This window comes from Ahaetulla prasina, chromosome 10 (assembly GCF_028640845.1).
Source record: "Ahaetulla prasina isolate Xishuangbanna chromosome 10, ASM2864084v1, whole genome shotgun sequence".
NCBI classification, from domain to species: domain Eukaryota; kingdom Metazoa; phylum Chordata; class Lepidosauria; order Squamata; family Colubridae; genus Ahaetulla; species Ahaetulla prasina.
In genome coordinates, this window is record NC_080548.1 from 30,848,254 (window position 1) to 30,868,063 (window position 19,810).

Sequence of the window (19,810 nt, forward strand, 5' to 3'; positions counted from 1 at the left end):
GCCCGAACCCCCAAAGTGCAATGCATGTGCAGCCATGCGCCCCGCCCCGTCCATGCACAGGCACCCCCCACCCCCTGTCCATGTGCAGCAGAGACCTGAAGATCAGCTGGCCAGTGCATGCGTGGTGGAGCTGAATTGGGGAGATGGCTCGTGTGCCCACAGAGACAGTGTTGCGTGCCACCCATCACAGGTCTAGGAGGAACCCTAGATTGCATACCAGATCTATCTGGATCAGTGCCACCCCAGGGCCAAAAGTGGAAGAACCTTGGCACTAGAAGGTCCAAACTCCTAGGTATAAGTCATATGAAAAACTATTTAAAACTAAGTTATGTTAGCTACAATTATTCCAATTGCTGAAGTTCATTTTTTTTTAAATTGAAACTATAAAATAAGCAAGACTTTGATTTAATAAAAAATAAATGAAACATTATTTTATAGCTTTGATTAAAACAAAAAGTAACAGTTGAGCAATTGGAATAATTGAAACCTCTCTTATGCACAATTTCTAGTGTTCCAGAAGATAGTTATACCTACATACCTAGTTATGTTGCAGTAAAACAAAAATCTTCACAATTCTGGCTTACTTACAAATGAATGAATTTGTCCATTGCTGTATACTGTTGTTACTTCGGTTCTAAATCCTTCTCCCAGCATGAGGAGGTAAACAAACCATGAAAGATCTTTCGGTAGTTTATTTACAAGCAAACAGGGACCAAAACGTTTGGTTTGTTTCCTCAGACTGGTTGAAAGCTTCTGGCTCTTGGCTTGTTTGGCAAAGGGTTTCAATTCATGGTTCATGGGAAACAAATCACAGGAGTTTCTGTGCTTTGTTAGTTCTTTCATGGCAAGAGAGCCAAAGCAAATCTGATCAACTAGAATTTAAATTACCACAAAGTACAAACATGACCACTAGAAGCACATGGTATTGCATGACAGCATTTTACATTTTTATCAGAGATTTTGGAATTCCAAACTGGGGCTTGGTGTTTTTTGTGTGTGTATGTGTGTGAATTATCTGCTTTTGAACAAAGTTATACATCAATTGATTCCTATAATAATTAAAAGTAATGGTTTCCAACTAAATAAAGCCTTTATATCACCTGGAAACACAATTCAAAGGCTGATTCAAGTAGTCTATATATCTTTTGTGGAAAAAGCAAAGTGAGAACAGTGAAATTCAGGGCTTTTGTTTGACCTGACATTCACATATTATGACATTAAGTAAGCTATCTAACTGGCAAGAGAAATGATCCAGGAACTAGCTAGACATATTTGACTCTGTCCAAGTATAAGAAATTTCCAGAAGCCATGGACTTAGCACAGACAAACCAATGTTCCTCCATGGAATGGGAAGTCCTCCATCTGTAAAATCATGAACATTTGTCATTTGTCACCTGAAACTTCATAATGCTAACATCATGTTTTCATTGCCTGGGAGGATTTTCCCCTGGATTAAGAGATACATTTATTTAAGAAAATAATACTCAAGGCTATATAGAAATATGAATAAATATATCAATAAAGAATACATTAAAATGGAGACCTATGCAACAGATAAAACATCTTACACAGATTGTGTTCAAAGCATTTTTTATCATGCCTCTAACAACTTTAATATGCTGAAGCCTTGTTTGAACAAAATGTCTTTAAATGCAATGTTCTTTTAAGGGGATAAAAGGAATCTTTAGAGGTATGATGTTCCATAATCTAGATATTGCCACAAAAAGTTACAACTCTATGAACCACTGGGCAAGTACTCTGTCAGAATCTGAAATGCCTCCTTTACAGCTTTCAAGGCAGAGATGAGGAATTTTTGGCCTTCCAGAAGTCCCAATAAGTGTAACCATCAGGTTCCTCATAAGTGTTTGAAAAAGCAAACAGTTCTGATTGTTCTGTTATTCTGAAAGCAAATCATTATAGGCTTTAAATGGGTTCTTTAAACTTTTCAAGAAACGAGGAAGCCACTGTCATTCTTGCAAATCAATGTTACGGTACTCCAAAACCACCAATCAAGACCCTCTCTTGCATTTTGGACTACCTGAGGTTTCTGTTGAAGGGCAGCCTCATGTGGAATGAATCCATTCTGGATATAACTTACATTTCTTATTCTGGCTTTCCTGTGATCAAGCACATTTGACATATCACCCAAGCTCAAGAAAGGCAATCCTGAGTTCCAAGGTAATATTTCAGAATCAAATCCAATTTCATAACTCCCTCCACAATAATATTGATTTTTCTACGTAGTGCTCATCATGCAAAACAGCATGAACCCTTAATTTCTAAATCATCTGATTCTTAATTAATAACATCTGTTTTAGCTCAAATTTCAGTTTGTTCTCCCTCATTCAGATTAATATTTTCAAATATGTGGCATTAACATTTTATAATATTAAATATTGCTCTTCCCTGTACATATAAATGTTAACTGAGTAACTTTCCAGATTTTTTTTTGGGGCACTATCTTAGAAAGTCAAGAGAAGAGAGAGAAGATGCACAGAAAGGTAAATTGGTTTTAAAAACAATTTTTTAAAATGACTCATACATTCTAAAATGCAAATAGCATATACTCTAGAGTTAGCTTCCATATTTTATAAGTTTATATTTCTTGCATTTATATTAAAAAGAACAAAAATAGATTTTACATTCAGAATATATTATAACTTCATTCCAACAAAATAGCAAGAATTCCAAATTTTAATATTATCAATTAACTTCTCCCTAAACATTCTTGGCTGTCAAGTATAAAATATACATTTACTACTTTGGTAAAAAAGAATTAAACGATACAAAACACAAGCTCCCACTTGATTAAATATAGTGGATCTGTACCAACTGGCACAGATAATTTGGCACAAACATAAACAATGGCAACTCATGAAAAACATAAACCATGTTTCTAGAACATCAACAAAAACTGTGGCAGCTAAGAAGTCTTAGTTGTTCAATTTCCCCCCATAATTGCTGCATTTAACGACAATATAGCAAAAACTATGTAGCAAATTGCTTTAGAGTAGTTGTATATTATTTGAATTTTGATACTGAAAAACTTTCTCTGAAACCTATTTATAAGCCTATCTTGGCAATTTGTAAAGGAACTGTTTGAAAATGTAAGTTCAGAGTTTAAGTAGCATAATGTGTGCACATTTATAACCAGTGGGTGTGAAAAAGTAGATTGGTCAAGCACTTAAGCAAATATTTAGAAATATAATAGTAAGTGATAATGAATGCAAATGAAATAGAATCCATACTTTTTGTGGCCAACTTCACACAAAATGCTAAACCATAATAATACAGGTTGTCTCAAAGGTGCTTTTTCAACAGGCAATTGGACTTTTGTTTTCCTTTGAAGACGTTTCGCTTCTAATCCAAGAAGCTTCTTCATAATACAGGTTGTTTTTGGCATAGTATGACATAAACTCACTCAAAAAAGTTAAATATAATCCAAAGCACCATAGCTAGTTCAACCCAGCTTATTAAGAATGTGCTTAGTGTCTGAATCAGGTTATAAGAGCACGCACAAAATTATGTGGTGTTCCTAAGTTTGCTCAATAGGCGTAACAATGGTTTTTTTTCCAAAACTCAATTAAACCATAGCTTAGTATTATGAATGGATATTTTCTATAAGTGGGATCACATAATTTTCTAAGCCAGCTTTTTTATAGTTTGATGTATAAACTATAATTTGCTGGGCTCACATACAATAAATCAAAACCAGATTGTGTTTTAACATGTTGTACGTTGTTAGACTAGATCACACATAAAGTTTATTGGTGGTTTATTAAGTTATTATTTTCTGAACTATTGACAACTGGCTGGATTCATCTATTGTATGCTAAATTTTAATGCAGTCTATTTGATTTTTGCTTAGCATTCTATACAAATATATGAACTGTAATTTGTAAATTTATGCTTTCCTAAGTAAACCCATGCAGATATGGATTATTCAAATCATACTTAACAAGTGATAGTTTAGCATGTTGACTTAGTACAGTAACCGATCACTTTTCATGACACAATCGTTGAACATTATCTGTGTTTAAAGCAAGTCAATTGTCATATGCCTACAACTTCACCCGTTTGTCACTCCCTCTCCTTTTTAGCTGATATCTCAACAATTTTCTGGTAGCAGACCCACCCCTGCCTTTCCCCCATTGCAAATAGCTACAAAGTAGTAGTGGCTCACAAAATCAGAATAGTTATATCTGAGGTGATGGAATAAAGTTTTTGTTACCTAAAAAATACCTTATGGGCCTGAAAGGAGTAAAAAACACAAAATAGCTACAGCTATGTTCCTACATTCAATTTCCTAGTAATGGGATAGCCCTTTAACAATAATCTAACCTATAGTTCCAATACTAGTCCATACCAAGTCATATCTGCCTCTGTTTAACCAGTGAGAAATTATGCTACTAATTGTGGTTAATTACCTTTCAGCTAGCTCAGTTTCCACTGTTTGTGGAAATGGACATTTGAAACCAAGGTATATAGTAATTTCAAAATCTGGTTTCTACAAATTGAAAATAGCTCTAAGTTGGCAAAACACATATGGCTTCAGCTAAGCCTCTGTCCCTGCTTAATGAGGTATGTGCACATGATGGGATAACCCTTTCTAGTGAGTTACTAATCAATGCAAACGTAACTTTAAAAACAAGAATATTCTAAATAGAGTTCCACAGTACTTCCAAATCAACAAAGCTTGGGAGACAATCAATAGAAATTGTTAAAAGCCAGTTTTCAAATATCCTGAGACAAGAAACAGAGTGGCAGGAAGGACCTCATCTCTGCTTTCAAAGATCCCCAAACACTTATTAAACTTTCCATTTTACTATAGCTTTGAAAACTATTTCCAAGACTACTAACATTTATCTCAGAGATGCCCACTCAATATGTCCATCATTTGAAACATTGACATGCTCTTGCTAAGGATGAAAATGGTGCTTTTTGGACTTTGCAAAACCTTCACAAAATGACCTCTGGCATATTGTAGTGTTTATTACTATGAACTTTGAGGCATGCAAGTGATAAACTATCAGAGTTTAAACCAAATTGGACTACTAAGTTAAGTATACACAAGAGGCTAGGCTGGAGAATTCGAGTCTGTACATATCACCAATGTATAAACAGGTATGAAACACACAAAAAACAAATTGCAGAAAAATTGGGGTCAATGACCATGGTTAATGTACAAAACTAAAATAATACCTTAAAAGCAAGAAATGTGTTTTTATTCCACATAAAGCCATGAGACTTAAGGGTAGGAATAATAGAAAGGGGCGATAACATTCCATTTGAAATGAAGTAATTTGGGGGAAAAAATAACAAATGACTTGTTTTTAATTGTGTAGTATTGCTGTTTTTCTTCAGCCAAATCAGCACAAAATAGACATGTAGTGTGTTTGCAGGGACAAGGCCGGAATCATAAGTATAGATTTTATAAAAGGAGATGGGAGAAGATCAGGTTAATAGAGGATAACCTCACCTGGCAGTTCCTCCTTGTTTTACTAAGCTCAAAAACACCTTTTTACATTATACTATCTGGAAATATCTTTAGAAGCAAGCAGTGTAAACATCTTATTTCCCTTTTTAAGGAAGACACCAAAGAAAACATGTTTTTGCTTTGCAACTCCCCCTCCAGCCTTTCAGAAACCACGGGAGAAGACCCATCGGCTGGAGCTCTCCTTTGCTTTTACTTTGGAGATGGCGTGGGGGTGGGGGAAAAATGAAATAGACGATGCCTTTACAACCGGAAAAACAAAAAAGCTACACATAATCACCCAGCCCTGCGAATGATAACCTCCTCTCTTTTTCCCCGTTCCCCAAAGCCCCCACCCCTTCTACTGGAGAGGGAGAATCTATTCTAGAAGCCTGTAGAGATATGCGAAGGAAGAGATGGGGGTGGGGAAAGAATCTCCCAGCCCCCACCACAACGATTTAGAAGATTGTATATCATTTTATAAAGCTACATTGTATTCTGTAGACGTGCTCTGCAGGCGCAGGAATAGAAGGCTGTTTGGGGGGGAAGAACTGAATTGGGGGAGCAGTGGAAAGAGATCAGTGCTACTACCCAAGGAGGGGGGACACGGTTCCCCTTCCCCCCAGTTTTTTTTCGCCCTGTCACAGCCCTGAGTTGCAGGTAGAGAGAGTTAAGAGATTTAAAGAGAAATTGCTACATTGTAACAAACTCACCGTGATGTTTGAGCAGCAGTCAGCGCGGGGTCTCCGAGACATCCCCGCACGGGCTCCGGAGGCAGGACCCTAGCAGGCACAGCTCATAGAGGGTCAGCTCAATGCCTGATTGCAACCAACGAAGGCTTCCTCTGAAAGATAAAAAATAAAAAAAGAGAGAGGAAGAAAAAAGCCGAAGCAGGCGAAAAAAGGTTAAAAAAAACAACCAAACCCCAATGGGCAGTTTTATTTGTACATTTTCAGCGAAACCTTTTTTTTTATTAAAAAAAAAATTAACAACCTCCCTCCTCCCACTCGGGCTAATTTGCATTGGTGCTGCCCCACCCCTCTGGCTCTTTCAAAATACTGTCGCCGCACGCGCGCACGCTCAAAAGGGAGCATTGTAGCGAGACGTCCGTCGGCCGGGCTTGTCAAGGGTGCATTAAAGGGGCAGGCACCGCCAGCGGAGCTTCTCCTTGCCCCCCCCCCCGTCCCCGTCCCCCCGGGCGGACGCCTTCGGTTGTGCCCCTCGCCCCCTTTCCGGCAGGACGGGCTTTGCGCGACCTGCGGACGGCGTTTCGGAGCGGCGGAGGAAAGGACGCTCGAAATCCTCCTTTCCTGAAAGCTTTTTTTTTTTTGGGGGGGGGGAGGGGTGAAATACTGATGGGGTTAGAAGAAAAATAAATAAATAACCTTCAAGGGGTAGAAATTGGATCGGGGGGGGTATGGGGAAAGCTCGGACGGGAATGGCTTTAACCCCGTCAACCCTAGGCGTGCTTTATATTAAGATCATATTACATTTTGGACTTTGCAGGATCTACTTAGAAATTAATATACCGGTACTTAGGATCACGTGGGATCATGTGATGGACCACGGGGGGGGGGGAAACGGAGGAATAAAGCGAGCCTGTGTGGTGCGAGTCTTATTTTCCTCAATTGGTGTTACGGTGCATAAATGTTACACTGGGAAAAAAATAGAAAGCTCCGAGTTTGACACTAAAGGGAGGCATCCGTGCAGTTTTCTTGGCAGTGCTATAAAAATGGTTTTTACTTTAATCTCCAGCCCTGAGATTTCCTAGTGGTCTCCTTTCCAACCACTAAGCAGGCCCAAACATAACTTTAAACCTTTATTATACTAAACATTTCAGAGGGTTGGTTTTGGTTTTTTTTAAAAGTTATGTGCTGGATTTATTTACTGCTGATTTTAAGGAGACAGAAGCAGTTTATCTGGAGTTTATAACCCAGATTGGGCCAAATAAAGTTAACTAAGCCTCCGTCACCCCACCCCACCCGAACACATTGATGTCATTAAGCATGGTTTATTGGAAATGTTCACACACAACACGTTACATTCCACTTGGCTTATTTACCTATGGATAATACGCTCAATTTAATTTAATTTTGGGTTCACTGAACCCTGAACCAACTACACAAATTGAGTTTATAATGCTCCCTATTTAGTTAGCTAAATAGTTGTTTTTTGGGTCTCCTACTATAGGGATATAACGATAGGTGTCACATTGAACAACAACAACATTCAATCACAATTGTTTGGGGATATATTTGATTGAAATAAACAAGATGCTCTGAATTGGACTGCAGTTTAGAAGCACCTGATAAATAAATACGGATGAGTATACATTGTGCCAGACCATAGTTTGTTTAAACATAACTACAATGACTGGATTCACGTAATGCATTAAACCAAACATATTATATTTTGGTTTAGCATGACGCATGAATCCATCTGCCTGGTGTTTGGCTTAACATATACATGGAAATGCATAGCCTTGAAACCTATTGTCTCTTGCTTTATTGCGTATTATTTTATCCAAATACAGCATCGGTTCTAATAGGTTTTGTGCTTGGTAAAGTGTAAAGCAGTGCATCTTACCAGAGGACAAAGTACTATGGTGTAAAGTGGTGCATTGAAATGTACATGTAGGGCAGCAGGTATGCACCTAATCCTAAACAGGTTGACCAGGAAACAAATCTGATGGAATAAATAAAATAAATCTAATTCAATGAAATGTTATTAGTTTAGGAAAATTGTTCAAGTAGTCCAAAAAACATGAGTCTGGCTATTTAGGACAACCCAATGTGTGTTTATCAAAATAATTGTAGTTTATTGCTTAACAATATAGATTAGTTCTACGGCCTCAAAGCTTAACATTTCTAATCTAGTATAAATGTGCGACTAGGTCACTACTACCTTTTATTGAAAGAAACACAAACATAAAGTTGATTTTATAGTATTATGGATTCATTACATCTGGCAATGTTGTTAACAGGCCAGTTTCTGCACGAATCAACTGTAAAGGAAACACTTTCTAGTTTTTATAACTTAGTCCCCAAACGAAATAAAATATAGTCTCTCACTTTTATAACCAACAAATTAAGCAAAAGTAATGAAGACAGCATTCATTGCTGCTCTGAAAACTATAGTAAAAAAACCTGAAATCATCAAAGTAAAATATGACTTTTGGATTATTCGCTGCGGATGTTCTTAACTCCGGTCGGACAGTCAAATCAAGCATCGGTCTTAAAACAAGCACTGTTATCAGGCAGCTGAAAGCACAACTCAGGAAAGGGTCCTTGGCGTACTAATTAAAAACTGGTTTCACAGGAGAGAGCGCTCCCCTGATTGGCCAAAAGTGAAGCGGATCAGAAAGTAATGGGATGGGCTAAAAGCAGTACTCGTCACCCTGATTAGACAGGTTAAATGTGATTGACTATTGCTGGTAATTAAAAGAGGGTGGAACTTCGTAATGTTTATACTCTGTAATTGGCTGGATTTGAACTGTCTTTAAATTCTGTACTGTATACACACACACACACACACACACACACACACAGGGAGGGGGGGGCTTCATGTATAAAAAGCCAAAGCTAGGAGTAGAGTGTGGTGACAGACGTCTGTTCGGTGAAGTAGACTGGTGTGTATCAGTCGCTTTCACTCTCTCCCCCCCCTCCCTCCGCTTCCCTGGGAAATAATTTTACCTAGCATTTTTCAATGGTGGTGAATTAAAAATGGAAGACTGTAGGAGGAACAGATTGTAGAAGATGTTATTAAATTGCAACCTAATTTTAAAGATTGTGACATAAAGAATGGTACTCTAGAAAAATCTGTACTATAATTCAAAATGAGAATTATTGAATCTTTACTTGCAAGATGTCAGTAGTCTCAAACTTATTTTCTGGATTACATTTGCTTCATTAATTATGCCCTTGTTTATATATTGCATTGTTTTTTTCCCAATCTAGTCCAAGGGTGTCAAACTGGCAGCCCGTGGGACAGATGCGTCACGCATAGGCCATGCCCACCCCAGCTCCGCAAAGGCAACACATGTTGCAATATGTCACGTGACGTGATTGAGTTTAACACCCGTGATCTAGTCTATGTATAGAGAAGTTATGAGCTTTCAGGCTACTGAAATTGGGACTTTGCAATTGGATTGGGCAATGTTGATTATACAGCAATGCATTTTCCAATTTGAAAATTATTTTAAAAATTAAGTGGGTATATGAACAGCAGAGGTCTGTGGCAGTTATGAAAAGGACCCCAGATCAGTATCTTGACAATTGGAATAGCACTAATCACTTTTTTGAGTTTAGAACTACCACACAACCATTCTTCTCAGTTGTTTTAAGCCAGTCCTAATACAGCTTGTCCTGAGTTTTGATTAATTGACACACTGGCAGACATAAGTAGTCTATAACATTTTTTCACTGCTTAATCACAAATAGTATTTTAGTTTGTTAATAGGAATGTGTTCACACACTCCTATTATCTTTACTTACGTATGTTGTGGATCTGCAAATCTTTCTTTCAGAAGACTCTCCTTGCTTCAGATTCAGGCTTTCCTCCCAAACAACAGGCTGGTCGGTCAATTCCTGTTGCAACCAATGGATCAACACATGATCTGAAAAAAAAGATCCTGAACTTTCAGGAAACTACTAGGAAAAAACCTTTTGGGAGGTCTGTCATAGTTTTGGTTACTAAGTGACCAACCGCAAGTTGAGGACTACCTATAGTTGCATAATTGTCTCTGCTAGCTTGACTTATTCAACCCTTTGTTGTAGATAGTTTTTATTGATATGGTTTGTTTTAATTAGTGCGTTTAATTATTCCGTTGATGCATATTTTCAGAGCTTCCCAACTTTTTAGTGCAAATCAAATAAATAGAAATTATACCGGTTGAGAAGGAAGCCACAAGCAATACCTTATAAAGACCAAGCAAACATGGACAAAAATTTGGGTAAGATTCTTGTCGGTTATTAAGTATGAAAGTCAGATGTCACTTTTTTCAATATCCGTTGTAACTTTGAATGGTCCCTAAATTAACTGTTGTAAGTCAAGGACTACCTGTACTGTGTTTTGTTACTCTGAATTTATTTTTTTTTAAAAGGTTATAAAGGCAGGACGTAAATAAATAAAGACACAATCCTTAAAATTAAGCCAGCATGACCGCAAAATAGGGGCGCTTTTAGCTAGAGCTACAAAACCCTCATTTATTTAACATGTGGCATATAGAGAACATGGATAACTAATAAAATTATACAGGAGCACATACTACTACTGGGCACGCATGGTGGACATATGTTGTCAATTTTGTAAAGTTTGAGGAATGTAAGAAATTATATATAAGGCATAGCTCAGTTTTAAAATAAGTAGTTGATTCATAACAGAATAAAAAACCCCTGAATGGCGCTTGGTTGGTCTAACGAGGATGGAATGAAAAAGGGTTCGTACCACAAAGGAAACCCAGACCCAAACAGGCCACGTTCCCACGTGTGCTGGACCATCATCCCTAATCCTATTTGGGCTGGTTGCGGAGTTTTATATAGAACTATATAAAAAGTGACTCTCAAGGGGCCCCGAATTCGGCAACCTCGCCTTCTAGGACTGAGGGGAGGGTTCGGCGCCTCAGGAATGAATGTTGCACACACCGAACCGCCGTAGGAAGACACACATACAAACCCCCCGTGTCTTTTTTTTTTTTTAAATCCCCACCGGTATTTCCCTCATGAAATTCTTTTTATGTACACCGAGAGCGTATGCACCAGGACAAATCCCTTGTGTGTCCAATCACACTTGGCCAATTAAAAAATTCTATTCTATTCTATTCTATTCTATTCTATTCTATTCTATTCTATTCTAATTAAACACCCCCCCCCGCGCGCGTCATCTCCCTCACGGCCGGCTCCCCTCGCTTCGCTTTCGCGCCTTTCCCTCCCTCCTCCCAAAATGGCGGCGCCTTTTTTTTTTCCCGCCCAAAAGAGTTGAAGGAGGAGGAGGAGGAGAAAAAAAAAAAATAAAGACACACACACACACACAAAAAAAAGGTCGCCAGCGAGCTCCGCCCCTTTCGGCCCACCTCCTCCTCCTCCTCCTCCTCCTTCTTCCCTCCCCCCCCCCGGCCCGGCCTGGCGCGTGGGCGGCGTCGGGGGAGAAGGCGGAGCCTGCGCGCTGTCGCTCTTCTTTGCCCACAGCCAGCCCGAAGAGAAGAACGACGACGTCGAGGGGGGGGGAGGGAGGGAGGAAAAAAAAAAAAAAGAGGGAGGGGCCGGCGCGAGGCGACGGGTAAAGCCAGTCGCTGGGGTTTGGCTCGCTCGCTCCGCCCCGCGCGCGCTCGCTCGCCTTTCGCCTCCCCCCTCCCTCAAGAAAGGGGCGGTCCCACTTTGGATCCCTCCCTCCGTTTCTTTGGGGAGACGGCCAAACTTCGCCCCGCCCCCTTCAGGTGCAGATGCAACGGCCCCGCCCCTCAAACAGCTCCCTCCTCCCTCTCTTCAAGAAACCCACCCACCCCTTTTCCAAGGGTGGGAACAGCCCTCTGCCTCCCCTCCTCAAGAAAGGGCGGTCCCACTTTGGATCCCTCCCTCCGTTTCTTTGGGGAGACGGCCAAACTTCGCCCTGCCCCTTCAGGTGCAGATGCAACGGCCCCGCCCTCAAACAGCTCCCTCCTCCCTCTCTTCAAGGGAAACCCACCCACCCCTTTTCCAAGGGTGGGAACAGCCCTCTCTGCCTCCCCCTCCCCGCTCGCCTGTGCGTGCAACAACGTCCCCATTTCCCAGCAGAAAAGAAAAAGGGGCTTTGTAGTCCTTCCAAGCCACTCACCCACCCCCTTTATTTTATTTCTCAAACCCCTCTCCCCCCCCCCGGTCAGGGGGTCCCACTCGAGGAGCAAACAAAAGAAGGGCTCCCTCTGGGGCCTGTGGTAAGAGGCCTCCTCACCACCACGCGCCCCCCCCCCCGCCTTCTTGTGGAGGGGGGTGGTTTCTGCTGGGCTGGGTGCAAAAAAGGCTGTTTCTAGGCTCCCCCCCCCCCAGGTGGAGGAGGAGGAGGAGGAGGGGGTCTGCAGCCATTGCACAGCCTGGACTTTGCTGGGGGTCCCTGCAATTCAGAGAAGGGGGTGCTTTGAGCCTCTGGAGGAGGGGGGGGGAAGTGGGAAGTACCCCCCCACACACACACTCCAAGCCTGTTGGTCTTGTGAGGTTGCCAAGTTGGGGAAAGTGTGAAAAAATGTGTTTTGAGTTGGCCCGGAAGGGAAGGAAAAAGCAGGGCCCGTTTTGGAGATCCCTTTTATGAAAAAAAAAAATAATAATAATAATAATAATAATAACTATTTTAAAGTTAGAACCCACCCTTGAAATGGGGGCTCCTTAAAAGCCTAGCAGGACACTGATAATCAGCATTCCTTGGTTGGTTCAAAAGTTGTCTGAATGAAACGGGAGCAAATGTGGGAAAGGGGGGGGGATATTTTATGGCCCAAGAAATAGAATGTGGATGAAATGGAAGATCTTTTCTGTTGGTGGTTGCAGGTCTTCCTTCTAAACCACTCTGGAGAAATTCAAATTCTGTTGCCCTATCTTTTTGCCACCACTTTAATCAAGATTTTTTCATAAATCAAATTCTGCAGTTTTTTTTTCTTTAATCAGATTTTTTTATTTGGGTCGGAATGGCACAATTTCCTTTAAACGCTGACTTTATTTTTACCAGAGTTCAGACCATCAATACTTAAAAAAAAAAACTATTGTGAAAAATCAATATGATGCAAGTGAATATCGACAGATAATTGAAAGGCTTTGGTTGATTAATCTTCCTGCTGTTAAAGTGATCTTTTTAAACAAACTTGCACATCAGCAAATGCATGTTTTTGCACAGGCATATTGACTGAGTTATGACATTGTTAGCACACACTGCAATGCAGAAAAAGTTTATTTGCATTAACATTACTTGAAAATAGTGCTTTGACTATTATTTTTATTGTCAGCCATGTAATTACATAAAGTTAAAAAAATCCCCTAAAAGTTTGATTGCTATAAAGTTTTTTGTGTGTTTATCTTGACTATCTAATGAATTCCTCACTCTCACCCCACCCCCTTGTTGAAAACTACCCCATTCCAGTTTTCCTAGCAGTAAATGATTATATAACAATTAAATGACAAGACAAGTGTGTTTTATAGATGATGCGTCTTATGAACATAAGTTCTTTTTTTTTAAAAAAAAAGTATGCATATGCTTCAAATAGTGAACTTCAGATTAAATATTGAATTTACTTCTGAGTGAATGTGAGTTAAAATTCCTTTTACTCTTTTTATTTGAAGGAGACTCCTTTTCCAAGATTTTCCCAAAAGGTATGTTATGGCCTAAAATACAGATAACTGAAATTTTGCTACTTGTTTTCACTATTGATATAAAACGAAAATAAGCACTGATGATTTTAGCTTTATTGCTAGTGAATGCCACTTCGTAAGCAAATGTTTAATTAAGGGTTTTATAGAAGGAAAATACTGACTCAGCAAACGTGAATCATCATGCATAATTTTGCAATATAGGTTATTTGCCCTGTTACTAAATTACGAGTACTGTTTTAGAGATGAGACAATTGCACGTATGCTTTAAAAAGCAATGCTTTTTAACACACTGCCTTAGTTAAAAGTACCCAGAGTGTTGCACAAAGCAATAAAAGAATAGCATCATCATTAAAAATAAGATGGTATGCCAAAAAGTATACTTTTCATAAAACCATAACAAACAGGTATAAAGCTGCAACAAAAAAAGCTACAATAAAAGGGACAAAGCTGTTTGGCATAACAAACAGTGGATCAAATAAGTTTGCATAAGTTTTAGATTTTTCCTGAGCAGAAACAGTTTTGAATAGCTCTGCTATATAGAATTTCATGATCAATTATTGAATTCCTTAGATATTGCTGACTGAAGAGGGGGCCCCATTGTCTCTTTTTGTGTGTGTTTAGGGAACAACTTCAAATACCGAAGTGATTAAATATGGACCAGTATCATCTGAGTGACGACAGTTCACTCCATTCTGAAATTCAGCTCCCTGAATTTTCTGGGAATCAGGCATTGGACTGTAGTGATACATTCAGCCATGACCTTTGCCCAGATATGAGGGACATGATTTATGCTGGACTGAACAATCTGGATGTGGATCCCAGCCTTTCAACTACAAATATAAATAGTGATTCATTGGAAGACAACCTGGACACCTTGTCTTTGTATTCGGTAAAAGACTGTGATTCCACTAAACTCCTCGATGATTGTGACACAGATTCACAACCGCTTTTGCATGGTGAGTAGTCCAGTGCAGAGCTAACGTGGCGATACATAAGAGGGGAATGGTCTTACTTCAGCTGTGGATTCGGGTCTTTTTGTCTCATTAAACTTCATATTCTTTCAGCTGAGGTGGTGTTTTTTTTTAGTTGGATGTTTTCCCAGAACGGTTGGGATTTCAACTGTCAAGAATTCTCAGCCAATATAAAGAAACAGCTGTGCCAGGAGGTTGTTTGCTTACGGTATATTTTGTGTATGTATAAGGCTAAAGGTAAAACGAGAGGTAATTGGATATTTTGTACATATAGGTAACTTACTTAACTTACAGCAATTCGTTTAGTGACCATCGAAAGTTACATCACTGAAAAAAGTGGCTTACAGCCGTTTTTCACACGACTTTTGCAGCATCCCTGTGGTCACATGATCAACATTCAGATGCTTGGCAACTGACTCATGATGGTTGTCATGTCCTGGGGTTATGTGATCCCCTTTTGCGACCTTCTCACAAGCAAAGTCAGTGGGGAAGCAAGATTCACTTAGCAACCAAATGGCTAACTTGTCATTAACTTACGACTGTTTTTCACACGTAAACAACCATTGCAGCACCTCCGCGGACAGGTGATATTGCATCCAGTTTTGGTTGCCACGATGTAAAAAAGATGTTGAGACTCTAGAAAGAGTGCAGAGAAGAGCAACAAAGATGATTAGGGGACTGGAGGATAAAACATATGAAGAACGGTTGCAGGAACTGGGCATGTCTAGTTTAACAAAAAGAAGGACTAGGGGAGACATGATAGCTGTGTTCCAATATCTCAGGGGTTGCCACAAAGAATAGGAAGTCAAGCTCTTCTCCAAAGCACCTGAGGGTAGAACAAGAAGCAATGGGTGGAAACTGATCAAGGAGAGAAGCAACCTAGAACTAAGGAGAAATTTCCTGACAGTTAGAACAATTAATCAGTGGAACGACTTGCCTGCAGAAGTTGTGGATGCTCCAACACTGGAAATCTTTAAGAAAATGTTGGATAACCATCTGACTGAGATGGTGTAGGGTTTCCTGCCTGGGCAGGGGGTTGGACTAGAAGGCCTCCAAGGTCCCTTCCAACTCTGATGTTATGTTATGTTAAATTCAGGCGCTTGGCAACTGGCTTGTACTTAATGACAGTTGCACTGTCCTGGGGTCATGTGATCACCTTTGGTGACCTTCCCAGCTGGATTCCCACAAGCAAAGTCAATTGGGGAGGGGGGGGAGCCGTACTCCCTTAACAACCTCATGATTCCCTTAACAGTGGCAGAAAAGGTCGTAAAATGGGATGCAACTCATTTAACAACTGCCTTGCTCAGCAGTGGGAATTTGGAGTTCAATTGTGGTCGTAAATCCAGGACTACCTGAGTTATGACCACAATTGAGCCCAAAATTTCTGTTGCTAAGTGAAACATTTGTTCCGTCAACCCAGAAGCTGACCTAACCGAAGCCATCTTGGAGCTTCAGTGTTGCTGCACTGGAGCTCAGGGAAGAGGAGGAGGGATTTGGGATAGCTGGGATTCTGTAGCCAAAACAAAATGTTTTCCCTTGGGAACCAAGGACATTCTCACACCTAGCTGGAGGAAGGCGGAGTGATGCTACCCGGTTGCCAGACTTCACCATTTATTTATTTATTTTATTTTTATTTACATTTATATCCCGCCCTTCTCCGAAGACTCAGGGCGGCTTACAATGTATAAGGCAATAGTCTCATTCTATTTGTATATTTACAAAGTCAACTTATTGCCCCCCCAACAATCTGGGTCCTTATTTTACCTACCTTATAAAGGATGGAAGGCTGAGTCAACCTCGGGCCGGGCTTGAACCTGCAGTAATTGCAGGCTGCTGTGTTCTAATAACAGGCTACTTACAGCCTGAGCTATCACGGCCCATGATTGGACCATGGTGACTGATTTGTTTTGAGAAAGTAGAAAATCTTTCACTCTTAATTAGGTGAAACCCGTTGGACTTTTCAGAGTCGGTTTTCACCAGATCTGTGCCAATATGATATTTCCAATAAAGCTATCCTTTGAGGAATCTACAGGCCTTGGAGTTTTGCTTGATATGGATTTATTACTTGGAACCCTGACATGTGAAGTCAGTTTTACGGCCTTGTTTATTTTTTTTTTTGGTTTTTGCCAGAGTTGTTAAGTGAATCATGGTAGTTCTTAAACGAGTCAAAATGTTGTTAGGTGACTCTAACTCCCCCATTGACGTTGCTTGTCAGAAGGTCGCAAAAGGGGATCGCATGACCCCGGGACACTGCAACCGTCGTAAATACGAGCCAGTTGCCAAGCATCTGAATTTTGATCCCTTGACCACGGGGATGCTGCAACGGTCGTAACTGCGAGAAATTTGGTCATAAGTCACTTTTTTCTCCGGCGCCGTTGTAACTTCGAACGGTCACTAAACGAAACAGGACTACCTGTACTGTGTGTGCCTTGCGGCAGAGTCTTGTACCGGTGGAACTAAAAGTTGGCCTTACTCGTTTAGAATTGGGGCTTCCTGCCCCTTCGGCACCGAAAGAAGTGGAGCCAGGAGGCAGATCCGGTTCTGCCGGATCCGGTGGGAGAAAAGGAAGACTCCAGCAAAACGCCCTTCAAGCTCCTTTCCTGGATTGCAGCCTCTGCGGGAAGGTTTTCAGCAGCACCAGCTCCCTCAGCAAGCACTACGTGACTCATAGCCAGGAACGGAAGCACATCTGTAAGATCTGCAGCAAAGCTTTCAAGCGACAGGACCACTTGTAGGTATCTTCTTCACACACACACACACACACACACACACACACACACACACACACACACACAACCCCCCCCCCCCCGACTTAAGTGCTACATGCAGTAGTGGCCAAAATTGTGGAAACCTTTTGGGGGGGAAAGTGTATTTTCTAAAACTAGCTAATAACACCACTTTTTTTTTTTTTTTGAGCAGTACCATAAAATTATATATCAACGGAAAGATATTTTAATCAAGAATGTAATGCCGTAACTTTTATGAAGGATTTGCTATTAGAATAGGAGTTACCGTATAAAGAAGAAAAGTGAAACGCGTAGGAAAAAAGGAGATATAAAAAAATTATCACCCTGTCAGTTAATACTTAGTTGGGTAACCTTTAGCATGAATGAAGGACGGCCTTACAACGTCTTCCCATGGAGCGAACCAAGTCTTTTACTTCTGCAGCTGTTATCATGTGAAACCAAGATTAAAGGATGGCTTCTATTAACTGGATTTTATTGCTGGGTCCTTTCTGACTAACAAGTGTCAGCTCCATAGATTTCAAATTAGGTGAAGGTCTGGGCTATTCCCAGGTCATTCCAGCAGTGAAATAGGATGATCTTGAAACTTCAAAAAAAAAAAGTGTTATTAGCCATCAAACTTCAAAAAAAAAATAATTTTTTTTCCCCAAAAGGTTTCCACAATTTTGGCCACTACTGTAACCGATAAGCCTCCCTGGTGGAATCCGCTCCAGGCCATGCAGGGGCTCGTGTGGCGGCCTTGCAGAGTCACGTGTGCTGTGGGTTTTTTTCCGTCCCAAAAAAAGGCAAAGCTGCCAGTATAGCTCCGCTTAATGGAGCTGCTGGTGCTTTACAGCTTGCCAAGTTTTCACGTACAGCGCCAGTTTAGCCTGGATATTAGGGACGAAGTGGCAGCTGAAGAAAAGTAGAAAGGTTTTCTAACGCCTGGGAAAAAAAAATGAGTCCTCTAACTGGGGTGGGCAATTAATTTCCCCAGAGAAACTGAGACTTGTGGAGGGCTGAAGTAAGAGGGCTGTGAAAGTGTGCAAGCATGCCCCCCCTCTCATATATACATTGCAAAAAAAAATAAAAAATAGCAGGCCCCTTCAAAATAAAAGCAATCCACGCAAATTGGATGGGGATAGCTGAAGGACCAGGGGACCATAAAATGCCCAGGTCTCCTTTAACTGTTTGGAAGCAGTTGAGTGATGGGTTGTGGTAACAGGGAACTAGCCATAAATAAAACTTAATGGCTAGCAAATTGTTGATACTACTTTCCTTTAGAACGAGGGTCTCCAACCTCGGCAACTTTAAGCCTGGCCGGGGAATTCTGGGAGTTGAAGTCCGCCAGGCTTAAAGTTGCCAAGGTTGGAGACCCCTGCTCTAAGGGTGGGGAACAATGGCTCCTTTTATGACTTGTGAACTTCAACTCCCAGAACCACGCTGGCTCAAGAATTCTGGGGATTGAAGTCCACTAGTCACAAAGGGGCCCTCCTTCCCCACCCCTATTTTAGAACATATCCACCCTGCCCTCTTTCTCCCATTGTGGAAGGGAAGTCACAAAGTGAGATTTATTTATTTATTTATTTTGCATGTAATCCGGAGTCCAAGTGATCATTGATAAATTTGTGCTCGGCAGTATCATTTCGGTCTGAAGGCAAAGGCTAACAGGAAGGAATGTATGGTAACTTGAAACAGAAAAGCCCTTGTGGATTGGGGGGGAAAAAAGGCTCATTGTGTTAGAAGGCTGTGGTAGATTCTTTCACTTTGATTTAAACTTTAAAAAAAAAAAAAAAATACTGAGTTGAATGTTTGGCCCCAAAAATCAGAATTATTAGAATAGAATAGAATATTTATTTATTTATTTATTTTTCGCATTTTTATACCGCCCTATCTCCCTAGGGACTCAGGGTGGTTTCCAGCTAGAATAAAACATACATATAAATACAGGATAAAACAACAATTAAAAAACTTATTAAATAAGGCTGAGTATTTAAAATAGAAATACAAATAATAAAACCCCATTAAAACCAAATTCAAAATTTAAAAATTCAAAAATTCTAGTCCAGTCCTGCGCAAATAAATAGATGTGTCTTAAGCTCGCGGCGGAAGGTTCGAAGGTCAGGAAGTTGGCGAAGTCCTGGGGGAAGTTCATTCCAGAGGGTGGGTGCCCCCACAGAAAAGGCCCTTCCCCTGGGTGTCGCCATAGAATAGAATAGAATAGAATAGAATAGAATAGAATTTTTTTATTGGCCAAGGGTGATTGGACACACAAGGAATTTGTCTTTGGTGCATACGCTCTCAGTGTACATA

The 19,810-nt window shown here is 40.5% G+C and overlaps 2 protein-coding genes across 8 annotated transcripts in view; one reads left to right on the plus strand and one right to left on the minus strand.

Moving 5' to 3' along the window:
• BICRA (BRD4 interacting chromatin remodeling complex associated protein) overlaps window positions 1–10,606 on the minus strand; it is a 66,604-nt gene extending 55,998 nt beyond the window's left edge. For 3 of the 4 annotated variants that reach the window (XM_058195078.1, XM_058195080.1, XM_058195077.1), the window contains exons 1-3: window positions 9,967–10,606; window positions 8,060–8,158; window positions 6,187–6,317 (exon numbers count right to left, since the gene is read on the minus strand). The gene's annotated coding sequence lies outside the window, so the exon portion shown is untranslated. The remainder of the gene's footprint in view (window positions 1–6,186; window positions 6,318–8,059; window positions 8,159–9,966) is intronic. The other variant, XM_058195079.1, reaches the window with a different exon arrangement.
• Window positions 10,607–11,513: 907 nt separating this feature from the next.
• Window positions 11,514–19,810, plus strand: part of ZNF541 (zinc finger protein 541) — a 31,761-nt gene continuing 23,464 nt past the window's right edge. For 2 of the 4 annotated variants that reach the window (XM_058195081.1, XM_058195084.1), the window contains exons 1-3: window positions 12,951–13,803; window positions 14,425–14,759; window positions 17,256–17,505. In XM_058195081.1, coding sequence (XP_058051064.1) covers window positions 14,456–14,759; window positions 17,256–17,505 — 554 coding nt within the window. In that variant the 5' untranslated portion in view covers window positions 12,951–13,803; window positions 14,425–14,455. Of the gene's footprint in view, window positions 11,907–12,163; window positions 12,384–12,950; window positions 13,804–14,424; window positions 14,760–17,255; window positions 17,506–19,810 lie in introns of those variants that run through there. The other 2 variants (XM_058195082.1, XM_058195083.1) reach the window with 2 other exon arrangements.